The following is a 12,409-nucleotide window of genomic DNA, read 5'->3' on the forward strand; positions in this document are numbered from 1 at the left end:
TCTCAGGTTGATTCGAGCTTGGTGTCTGCACATCACTAAGCCAGTGTGAATGGAGGCCTCCGAGTAAGGGCACATGTAGGTAGGTAAAGTCAGAGATAGGTGCATTGTAAAGGCCATGGCTGACAAGAGACTTAATTTTGTTCTAAGAAGTAGATGGGGAGCTGTTTGGCGCTGTACAGGGAAGGAGTAGGATGCGAAGTCTACTCCCTGTGCACTATGCCAAGACTAGATGGTAAGAGAATGAATGTGTGGGAGTGAGACCGTTCAGGAGGCTGTCGAGGGGAGCAAAGGGAGGTGATAGAGAAGAGAAGAGGATGGATGGGGGCATGTTTTGGGTGAAAGGCCAGATAGTCTTACCACTGTGGTAATCTATATGGTTTGTGATTCAGGAGGCTAAGATCTGGAGGAATGTGGTTTGAGGTTAGTATGGGCGGAAAATTTTCTAATACTCCATCTGCAAAATAATCAAGCTGAAGGTGTGGATCAAGTAGTAGTGGCAGCCAAGTCAGCAACCAAGTGCCAGGCCCTAAATTCAAACCATAGTACTGTCAAAAAGTGGAAAAAAAAAAAACACCCAAAAAACAAAACAAACAAAAACAGCGCTAGTGGCTCTTGCCAATAATCCTAGCTATTCAGGAAGCTGAGATCTGAGAATAGCGGTTTAAAGCCAGCCCTGGCAGACAATTCATGACACTCTTATCTCCAATTATCTAACAAAAAGCTTGAAGTCCAGCTAAGGCTCAAGTGGCAAAAAAACAAAAACAAAACAAAACTCAGGGACAATGTCCAGCCCTGAGTTCAAGGGGGATAAGAAGAAGAAGGGGAAAGAGGGCCTTGGAAAGGAGAAGAAGAAAGGAAGGAGAAAAAGGAAGAGTGGGGGGAGTGAGGTGATGATCTATAAGACTAAAGGAGAGTGCCTTGGGTGGATGGGATCCATATATTTAGAGGGTGAGATTATGTTCTAAATCCTAATTAAAGAAGAATGAAGATAAATGAGCAAATAGCAAAGAAGCCTGGAAAGTGATTGGTGTGGTAGGAGGGGAAAAAAAGACAATTGGCTCAGTGAGCCAAGAGAAATACTCTTAAGGGTACAGCAAGTATTGACTACTGTTGGATTTAATGATATGGATTATGACTAAGGTGAGAGATGTAGATGCTGAAATACTGGGCTGTCCCATTGTTTCCTCTGAGAGCCACAAGGTGGAGAAAGTGAGTCAAATTGCTGCCACAGTTGACATGTTATTCTTTAGTTTGTCTTTTTCAGTGCTCAAAAGCAGAAATGAAGATTTTTCTTGAAGATTGAGTTGTGAAGAGAAAAATCAGACTATGTTTTGAACAAAAGTGATTGTAGATTGAGGGGCTGATTTCTTGCATTATGAGGTTGGGCTTGGTGTTGCAACCCTGTAATCTCAGAATTAGAGAAACTGAGGCAGGAGGATTGTGAGTTTGAGGCTAACCTGCACTACACAGTGAGACCTTGTTTCAAAGCAAACAAGAAATTATTACTTGCAACTTTAAATGAACATATGAAGAAGCAGGATGTGAAATGTATATCCTGATCTCTTAAGATCTAAAACAATAAGAAAAATCTACATGTTGAAACTCTGAGATCCCCAGTAATGGCAGACTGAATACATGTTTAAATTCTCTCTCTGTAAACTTCAACGTGTGTGTGTGTGTGTGTGTGTGTGTGTGTGTGTGTGTGTGTGTGTGTCTGTCTGTCTGTCTGTCTGTCTTGTCTGTCTGTCCTTGTCTGTGTCTTATTGCCACAGAGACAAAGAGCAGTAAGCAAGGAAACAATAATAAAACAACTTCAGGAGTTAGCAAAATGAGAGGTGAAAAGTTGACTTAAAAGAAAACAAACCCTGAGGGCTGGGAATGTGGCTCAGTGGTAGAATGCTTGCCTATCATGCATGAAGCCCTGGGTTCAATTCCTCAGTACCACATAAACAGAAAAAGTCAGAAGTGGTGCTGTGGTAGAGTGCTAGCCCTGAGCAAAAGAAGCTCAGGGACAGTGCCTAGGCCCTGAGTTCAAGCCCCAGGACTGGCCCCCCCCCAAAAAAAATGAATTGGAGAAAATAATTGAGACTGCCCTTCATATAGTTCACGAATTATGGCATGAAGTCCCTCTGGGACAGAGGAAACTTGGAGCTGGAGAGTTGTAGGTCAAAAGTTTTTCAGAACCAAAGCTTCCGATTCTCTCCCCTCCTTCCTCTGGGATCACTGTCATTTCTTCATGCTGACAGACGGTAGGCATGCTTATTGGCAGGGGTAAATCAGCGAGTCTAGGAGCAAAGAACTCCAGGTTCAGCTTGAGGGCCTTTGGTATAAGTCTCCTGCTTGACTCTCAGTTCAGCTTTATGTCTTCCATGCAAGGACTATAAGGGCCTTTTCCAGAAAACCTTGAACAGGAGAAAAGGCTGGAAATACAAATTTTAGTGGATGAAGGATAAGGAGGGGAGGCTCGGTGAAAAGACCTCACAGAGTCCCCTCAGAGAATTAGCAACAAGTGCTTCTAATATGCCAAGAGCAACGGGCCACAAGATATTTAAAGGAAGATTCTGATATGAATATCAGTAGTAAAGGAAAATAAAAATACATATTGAATGAACTATTGAAGGGGAATAAAATTTCCATAAAAATCATTAATACCTTCAGAATAACAAGGTATCACAGCCATAAAGTAAGATTTTTATTTTTAAATTCAGAGAACAAAGAGCTCTTGGAAATTAAAATTATGATAGCAGTGAAAATGTCAAGAAGAATTAGAAGAAAGATTTAAGGAAATCACATATAAAATGAAGCAAGACAGATGGTAAATTAGGAGAGAAATTAGGGTAGCGCATTATAAGACCCAACATCTGAATAACAGGAGTGAGAATGCAAAAACAAATGTAGAGCATCAGAAAGGTCATTCAGAAAGTATGTTAAGAATGTGTTATCAAGCCAGGCGCTGGTGGCTCACGCCTCACGCCTGTAATCCTAGCTACTCAGGCTGAGATCTGAGGATCACGGTTCAAAGCCAGCCCGGGCAGGAAAGACCGTGAGACTCCTGTCTCCAATAAACCACCAGAAAACCGGAAGTGGCGCTGTAGCTCAAGTGGTAGAGCTCTCGCCTTGAGCTGAAGAGCTGAGGGACAGCGCCCAGGCCCAGAGTTCAAGCCCCACAACCGACAAAAAAAAAAAAAAAAGAATGTGTTATCACTAATTATGTTTGAGAGTTGAGATTATGCTGGTCTTTGCCTTTTCCGTTTGTCTTCATCTCCCAAATTTAGGGAGAAATGTGGCTTTAGTATTACCAAATTGCCCGGGAACATGTAACTCATAAGTGGTCTCATTTTCAATGAAATAAATGTGTAAAAGGGGCAGCCTGGCTGAGCGCCAGTGGCTCACACCTGTAATTCTAGCTACTAAGTATGCTGAGATCTGAGGCTCATGGTTCAAAGCCAGCCCCGGCAGGAAAGTCTGTGAGACTTATCTCCAAAAAACGACTAGAAAACTGGAAATGGTACTGTGCTCAAGTGGTAGAGTGCTCGCCTTGAGCTGAAGAGCTGAGGGACATACTCAGGCCCAGAGTTCAAGCCCAATGACTGACAAAAAAAACGGGGGAGGGGGGCGGTTGGGGCAGCCTGAACGCAATCCTTTCCTCAGACATTGTGATAGCACCAGGTTGTTTGCCTGCTACTTTCATGTGGTCTCCCAGCCTTCCCCTCACACCCATACGTGGCACCTCTCTTACACAGGAACTGCAAACTCAAAATCTGTGTACTTAAAGAGGCTTCTTAGAGCCGGGCCCTAGTGGCTCACGCCTGTAATCCTAGCTACTCAGGAGGCTGAGATCTGAGGATCGCGGTTCAAAGCCAGCCCGGGCAGGAGAGACTGTGAGACTCCTATCTCCAATAAACCACCAGAAAACCGGAAGTGGCGCTGTAGCTCAAGTGGTAGAGCGCTCGCCTTGAGCTGAAGTGCTGAGGGACAGCGCCCAGGCCCAGAGTTCAAGCTCCACGGCCGACCAAAAAAAAAAAAAAGAGGCTTCTTAGAAACTGCTAGACTGCCTTTTCCCCCTCACAGTGTGTGAGCACATGGGACAGGCAGGAGCTGTGAGAAAGGACCCTTGAGCTTTCCTGTAACTACTGAGCATTCTGGTGTTTTCCCAGGGAAAATCCAATGGTGATGTTGAGAGCCAAGCCACAGACTATATCTGTGATCCAATTCTTCCAGGCAGGTTTCATTGTAGGATAAAGGCTGATTGCCATAAATATGTCATGAATGCTACAGTTCTGTGCCTCAGAATGGCTATTATTACTTTGCTGTAAACAGTTGTGAATGACAGGTATTATGTTTCTATTGTTTAATGTTTTTATTGTAGAAAAGTTCAAACATGTCCAGAAGTGAAAAGTCTAGCACATGTCCCACATGATAGCCCACATGTGCCTCTTGTATACCCCAGCCAGCGCCAGCGTTGCCCACTCTGTTCCCAGCTACTTCCACTCCTCATTTCCTAGACTGTTTTAAAGCAAATCGTGGACATGATATCTCTTCCTATAAAAATAGTCAGTATATGTCTCTAAAATACAAGCGTTCCTTTAACAAGGCGAAAGAACTATATTAGCGGCACATCTATAAAATCAAAAATGGATGTCTCACTGTGGTTCATATACCTACTTACTACTTAAACTGTCCTAGCATTTTTCTTTGTTTTTTATTTTGTTTTGTTTAGTGTTTGTGCTAGTATTAAAGCTTGAACTCAAAGCTTAGCACTATCCCTTAGCTTTCTTGTTCGTGATTATTGCCCTACCACTTGCTACAGCTCTAGTCCACTAGAAACTTTTCATATCGCCCCCTCCCCCCCAAAAAAATTAAGATCCAAATAAAGTCCATACATTGGTTTTAGGTTCCTTAAATATTTTTAAATCTCTTTCCATCTGTTTACTCTTCCTTGCAAGGCATTTGTTAAACTGAACCATTTCCTCTTTTCATCTGAAAAGAAAGACAGTGGTGCTCTGGATTACTTAGAACTATTTGAAATCATGCTGAAAAGCTCTACACTAAACAATAGTATTTATTAAAGAAATGTATTCCAAGTTTATTTTGAGATTCCCCTTCTCAACTGATAGCTAGGTACACTGGCATACACTTACAATCTCAAGCTATGTAGAAGGCTGAGATTGGAAGGTCTCAGTTTCAAGCTAGCCCCAACAGAAAAGTTGTGAAGCTTTGTCTCCATGAAGGAAGCTGGACATGGTGACACATGCCTGTGATCCCAGTGATGATGGGAAGCCTAAAAGTAGGCAGATAGTGGCTCCTCATAGGGAGCTGAGACTCTGTGGCTGTTTTCCAGTGGAGAACAGGGCTGTTAGTATGTATGGCTCTGTGGTATTTATTAGCAAGTATGAGGCCCTGAGTTCAGAGCTCAGTCCTACAAAGAAAAAAGTCCTTTCTGAGTGTGAGTCCATCTCCGAGTACGAGGTGAACAGTTTTGCTTTCATTTCTTTTGTATGTCTTGTCTGCCAGAATCAGAGATCCCTAAAAAGTTCTGGGAGAGGTTCAGGTAAATATTCTGTGCTTGTCTGTGTGTGGTGGAGGGGCCGCTCTGCAGACTCTAACTGGCATTGCTTGTCTCACCCCACTGCAGGCTCAGCCATAGGCAGGTTTGACTGTGCATGTGGATGTGGTGTTGGGGCTTGGGGGAGGGTGCTGCTCTCTGGACCATGGCCAACAATGTGCAGAGGCTGTTGGTAGTATTAGACAGGGTCTTGATTTAAAAGGTGCTTCTCATCCTTTAGCCTGGTTGGGTTGTAGTCAGGCTGAACCCTAAGCTAGGATGCAAGAAGAAGAGACAGATAGCACTACTGTAGTGCTATCAGCCAGCAATATGGCCTCCAACAGGTGTTCTGCTACTGCACCATGTTTCTTTGTCTAGAAGACAGGCATAATGCCCTCCCACTTGCCTCTGAAGGGTTGTGTGGAGCTGTGTGTGCTGTCCGGTTACGCCAGATAGTAGCACAGATACCCTGGCCAGCTTGCTCCAGGGGGCAGCATTCTGGATGCGTAGGCAAGGATAGGGCAGCAGTCTGAGGAAAGCATGGCCGCATCCTGTGGTCCCTGCTGCCTTTGGGGGTCAGGAAGGAGAGTTGCTTTAGATTATTTTAAACCTATGGACTTGGTGTATCTCCTCTCCCTAGCCCTCTTCCCAAGGGCCTTGGCGACCTCAACAGAGCTTGGTAGAGTAGAGCAAGGAACAGAAAGCCTTTGGCCCAGCTATGTTTTGAGGCACTGTCTGAAGAGCTTTGGTTATGAGATTCTTACTGATTGTTGCATGTCAACAAGGTGTCTACCTCTTACCCTGCCTCACACTGTGCTGAAAGGCTCCTGTGGGACACTTTCATAGCAACCTTGATTTCTGAGTGAGTAAGAAGGAAAGGTCTTGTCATTCTTGATTTGCCATTCTTTATTCTCCCAGAAGAAGAAATAAACCCCTTTGATCAAACTGATTTTTTTTTTTCCTGCAATGTCAACTGACAGCTTTTGATTCTCACAGTGGGATCTTAGTAGCAGAGCTGAGACTAGGTGAGGTAAAGATTTAAAGACCTACTTGCCCTACTGGTACAGGTTTAAGAGCTAGAATTTCCTACCCCTACAACCTGAGCTCCCAGCTTCTTTAGTTCCATCTGGGGCTGGGACTACTTTAGCCCATTTAGTACTCATGCTAGCAGGCTTGAGGCATGGTTCTAGAATCCTATCTTGGGCATGCATTACTGTTATAGCATACACAGCCTCACACTGGTCAGCACCTCTTCAGACGGAACCATCAGTTAGGCACTTATTCCTTTCTGTACCTGACCCAGAGTAGAGGACAAATACTTAAACTGCAATTATATGGATGACCTTTGGTATCTGTGGGTTAGTAGGTCAAGGATATCACCCCTGAGAAAGAACTACCCATGCTCAGAACTGTACTGTGGGTGCTTGATTCATTTTGCCACAATGCATCCCAACTTCTAAAGACATTCTGCCTTTCAACAAATCTCAAACTTTTTACTTATCACTTAAATTGATACATTTACTTTGCTTTTTGCGCAACAGTTTGCTTTTTGGGTGACGTATTTTCACAAAATTAAGGTCAAGGAAACAGCAGATCATGCAACAATTGAAAAACAACTGACTGTAATGTGGGACGATGTAAGTTTCTCTGCATCAACTGAGCTATGTAGCAAGAATTTTCAAAATTATTGTTTATTTTGATTTTGTTTTTTGACCACATGAATAAATCCATTAATAAGGCAGGGTTAGTGGAAATGGCTGATAGATCAATAAATAAATCAATCCACTAGAGATCCATTCAGTGAACTAAAGAGTCAAGAATATTTCTAGTGATTACAGGTATTATATTCTATATAGGTATTATATTCTGTACATGTATTACATTCTTCAGATGGTTGAGAAAGCAGATTTCAAAAAAATTTACTATTAAGTAGTTGTACAAAGAGGTTACAGTTCTGTAAGTTTATAAGTACATTGCCTCTTGATCGATGCCACTCTTTTCATCGTTCTCCCCCATTCCTCCCTCTCCCATCCCTACCCTCAATATATCTAGTTCAATTTTTACTTAGTGTACATTGAATATAACTATATTTTCTTACCCTTCGCCCTATCATTTGTGTGTCCCACACCCCTCTTAATTGCCCTTCCCCCCAAACATTCTGCTTCCTGGTATTCATTTTGTTAAAACATGAGTTGCTCAGAGAAGTTTCACCATTGTCTCCCTCCCCTAAGTATACACCACCCTTTAGTCAGTTTGTTTGTGTGTATATGTGTAGATCCTTATATGTCCTTCATGTATGTTGTAGTTTACATATAGCTTCCACATATGAGAGAAAACATGCACCATCTGTTTCTTTGAGCTTAACTTTACTTAACGCATATTTTTTCTAGGTCCATTCATTACCCTGCAAATGACATAATATATTCTAATAGTTGAGTAAAATTCCATTGTATATATGTACCTCATATATATGTTATTTATTCATGAGACAATAGATTTTAATTGGTCTCATCATAGAAAATAAGTATGAGGTACTGCATATATTTGCATATATCAATTATCTCAGCTTAGCCATACCATAGTACATTTTTTGAAACTACCTGTTGTCTACAATATATATGTATATATATATACATGTACACTCTCCATATATGATTTTTATTAGTTATAATAAATGTTAATATAAATAAGAGCTGTATTGACTTACACCTTTTTTTTAAGTGATTACTGAGGTTTGAACTTGGGGCCTGTGCTTTCTAGGCATGGGCATCACCATTGAGCCATGCCTCCAGGTTGACTTAGACTTTTGTGTTGAGTTCTGAGAAAACCCTGCGTTGTGATTGCAAAGCTCCCTTTCCATACAGCCGGGGCCTCTCAGGGCAGGGTGGCAATGGGAGGATGTGTTTCCTCCAGGTGCCCTTCCTTTCTGAGTCTTTCATTCTCAGCATCAGGCAGTTGCCTGACTGGGTGCCCAGGCTCTAAATGGTTCTCCTTTTCTTCTCCTTTACTATGCTTTCTTTCCCGAGTCCCAACTCACATGTCATACTACAGCTTCTAGACCACAACCAAATGGTTCTGAAAGCACATGACTGGGCCTGGAGTGCCATCATCTGGGGAGGGCAGGGAGTCTGAGGTCCTTTGCAGATGGTGTGTTACATGCTTGTTCTTTATGCCTCCCACAGAGCGTGTTAAAGAAGAGGGACCAAGTTCAAGCTGAGTATGAAGCCAAACTGGAAGCTGTGGCTCTGAGAAAGGAAGACCGCCCCAAGGTCAGGGGAACTACCAGCAAGGGATGGGCTGCTGCAGACTGAAAACAGTTATCACCCCACTGGTGCTAAGTAATTCTCATGGCCAGATCTGGATGGCTAAGGTGGTCACTGCCAGCAGGGATGTGCTGATATTATTTCGCTCTTTTTGCTTTTCTGAGAAGTCTTTGTTGTTGTTGTTGTTGTTCATGGGTCTTGAACTCAGGGCCTGGGTGCTGTCTCTGAGCTTTTTCACTCAAGGCTAGCACTCTACCACTTTGAGCCACAGCACTACTTCTGGTTTCCTGGTAGTTAATTGGAGAAAAGGCTCTCATGGACTTTCTTGCCTGAACTGGCTTTGAACTATGATCCTCAGAATTCAGCCTCTTGAGTGGCTAGGATTACAGGTATGAGCCACTGGCGCCTGGCCATTAGCCCATTTATTAATTGGGCTATTTCTTTGAGGTTTATCTTTGGAGGGGTTTAAGTTTTTTTAGCTCTTAATATATTTTTGATATGAGGCCCTTCTTTGATACATAGCTGGTAGAAATCTCTCATTCTGTGGGCTATTTATCTTGTTAGCTATGTCCTTTGCCTTGCAGAAATGCTTTATTTTGATAATCATACCTTTTATCCAGTCTTTGATTTGTTGTGATTCTGGATATTAGGAAGTTTCAACCCATGTCTAGGAGCCCTAGTGTTTCCCCTGCCCCTTCCTATAATATTTTCATGGTGACTGGTTTTGCACTGAGGTCTTTGCTCCAGTTGGAATTGATTCCGGTGCAGGGTGATATATAAGGATCTAGCTTCAATTTTCTGCATGTGGATAGCCAATTTTTTCCAGCACCATTTGTTGAAAAGGCTGTCTTTGTTCAGCCTGTTTTTGGCTCCCTTTTCAAATATTAGGTGGTTCATTTCTGAGTCTTCTATTCTGTTCCACTGGTCCTGAGGCCTAGTCTTGTGGCAGTGCCACACTGTTTTTACTACTGTGACTTTGTAATAGAATTTGAAGTTGAGTATTGTTACTCCTTCAACACTGTTCTTCTTGCTAAGACTTTTTCTTTTTTAAAGACTTGCAGCTCCACCATTCATTGGCAGCATCTTCATAAAATGGCATTGTGGGAAGAGGGGAGAAAAGTCCAGATCAGGGATCTCATGGTGAGGTACATGGTGGGCCTACAGACTATTACTGACTCAGAAGCCAGGACAAAGCACTTAGAAACTTTTATAGCAACCTACATTGCTGAAGTACTAGTTTACCTGCTTGTCAGACACTCAATCTGTTTGTTTCAACAGTGTTGCATGTGGGGCAAGCTTGGGCTAGATATACATGGCAAGGATAAATGTTGGTTGCATTTTGGGGTAAAAACAACAAATGGTGGTCCTTACAGCTAGATCACTTGGAAAATCCAGTTTTCCCAAACATCAAACCCAAAGTTTTACTGCACATAGAAACTTGAGGAAACACAAGGAGCTTTTGGGTTCAAAATTCCTCAACATGCTTAAGTGTTACTAAAGACTAATTTACTAATGTAAATGTGGGTTACTTCTGTAATATTAAGGTAGAAAATAAAAATGAGATTGCCCCTCCACCAAAAAATAGTGGTCCTTTAGCTTCCTAACTTGTCTTTCTATTTTCTGGCTCTTGTGTTCTAGGTTGAGATTAGGGGTCAAGTTTGTAAAACACATCTATGGCATTGTGCTTTTCTTCTTCCCAGAGAGGACTAGAAACAAGAGTAATAACAGTGTAGAAGTATTTGCAGTGTGCTAAAATCTCCCCCTTCCACATATACATAGATAAATGAATAAATTGATAGATAATAGATGGAATCTCATTATTCCTTAATAGTTTCAGTTTAGTTATCATCATTATTACTTGCAAATCAAACTCCAAGATCATATAGCTACAACTGGTAGAACTAGGATTATACCTGTGGTCCAACTGCATACTCTTGCAGCCACCATTATGTTGTTGTGTTTCTTTTTTGTTTGTAGTTGATGTTTCATTTGTTTTCAAAGAAAGGGTAGGGCTAGGGAATGTTGCAAAAGACAACATAGTAAGGGACCCAAGCTTCAAGGAAATAATTGGACATCAGAACGTTTCTATCCACCCTCTCTGGAAAGGAACCAGCTTTGGAACCTCAGAGATGGCACTCCTTGCTTTTATATTAATTACGTCACATAATTACCATACCAGTCATTCAAGTTCTAGACAGGAGGCATTGTTCTTTCCCCATTTCCCCATTTCATAGGTGGGAGCAGCTCTGTAAGTTGCCTAGCCTCTTTGGTGCCAAGTGTCTGTTCACTACTCACCAGGTGTATAATACGTGTTTATTGTGCTGATTCTCCTGTCACCTGTGTGTGAAGAATGTGAAGCCTGTTTACATCTCTTGGAAAGCAGGATAGGATTGAGACTGTTGTTGTTGGCTTAGTGCATGTGACTTGGATCTCTACCCCCTACCCCCTGTTCTGTTCCTCTTGCCCTGGGGCTGTCAGCTTTCTCCCATGCTGAGTGCTGCAAGGGAGCCTGTGATAGAAATGCAGTCAGGTGTACAGCTGCCCTTTGTCTTCTACCACTTGTCCCACTGCCAAGTTTCTAGTTGTCCCCGTGATATTCTAGAACATAGTACCATCTGCTGAGCCCACATCTCAGGCTCATTAAAAGGAGTTGCATGGAATACTATATTTTTATCTGTAACAGTTTAGCCCCAAATGTAAAGATGAGTCACTTCAGAAAAAGGCAGATATGGTGTTATCTCACTTACATTTGAAATTTTAAAAAGTTGAAATTATAGAAACAGAGTAGAAGGGTCATTGCCAGGGTATGGAAAGTGGGGAGATGTTATCAAAAGGTACATTCCTTCAGTTCAAAACAAACTTGATCTGGGGAATCTCAGTTCAGCATGGGTATGACAGATACTAATTTCATTATGATCATCATTACTTAATGAATGTTTAAGTCATACACCTCGAATATATAGGTTGTTTGTTTTTTGTTTTTGTCGGTCATGGGGCTTGAACTCTGGGCTTGGGCGCTGTCCTTGTGCTCTTTTTGCTCAAGGCTAGTGCAATACCACTTTGTGCCACAGCACCACTTCTTCGTAGACTTTGAACTGCAATCCTCATCTCAGCCTCTTGAGTAAGCCACCATACCCAGCTAATTAAATACTTAAAAAAAACAAATGAACACCAAAAGCCACTTTTCTTGCCTAGGGAAGGAGGGAGAGCAAGCAAGCAAGTTCTGCCTCTGGTCTGGTTTGGGAATGAAGGATCTTGCCTTTACAGTTGTCAATTCAATAGTTCTGTCAGTGTTTTCACATGGTTGGTACTGAATAGAAGTTTTTAAAGAATCTGCTTTTGTTATTTAGTGTGTTCAGCCTATTCTGAATTTATCTGTTCCCTAAGCTGAAAGTTTAGGGAGCAGCATAAGCATAAGCAATAAGTCTTCATGGTATCATGGCTCACTGGCTGCTAGAAGCTCACACTTGCCCCCTTGGAGTAGAGAACAGCCGATTTTGGCTCCAAGTACCACCCAGACAAGGCTTCCCAGCCTCATCCTGCTTGTGTCGGAGATTCCTCTTCTCTCAATGTTGCTTTCCGGTCCACCTAGCTTATCTTC

At 42.3% G+C, this 12,409-nt stretch overlaps 1 protein-coding gene across 2 annotated transcripts in view; it reads left to right on the forward strand.

The window, feature by feature from the left end:
• Snx30 (sorting nexin family member 30) overlaps nt 1–12,409 on the forward strand; it is a 108,985-nt gene that overhangs the window by 79,180 nt on the left and 17,396 nt on the right. For both annotated transcript variants that reach the window (XM_042696121.1, XM_042696130.1), the window contains exon 7: nt 8,728–8,814. In XM_042696121.1, the coding sequence (XP_042552055.1) occupies nt 8,728–8,814 (87 nt within the window). The remainder of the gene's footprint in view (nt 1–8,727; nt 8,815–12,409) is intronic.

The sequence above is a fragment of the Dipodomys spectabilis genome, unplaced genomic scaffold (genome assembly GCF_019054845.1).
Source record: "Dipodomys spectabilis isolate Male_0828 unplaced genomic scaffold, ASM1905484v1 ptg000006l, whole genome shotgun sequence".
Taxonomy (NCBI): domain Eukaryota; kingdom Metazoa; phylum Chordata; class Mammalia; order Rodentia; family Heteromyidae; genus Dipodomys; species Dipodomys spectabilis.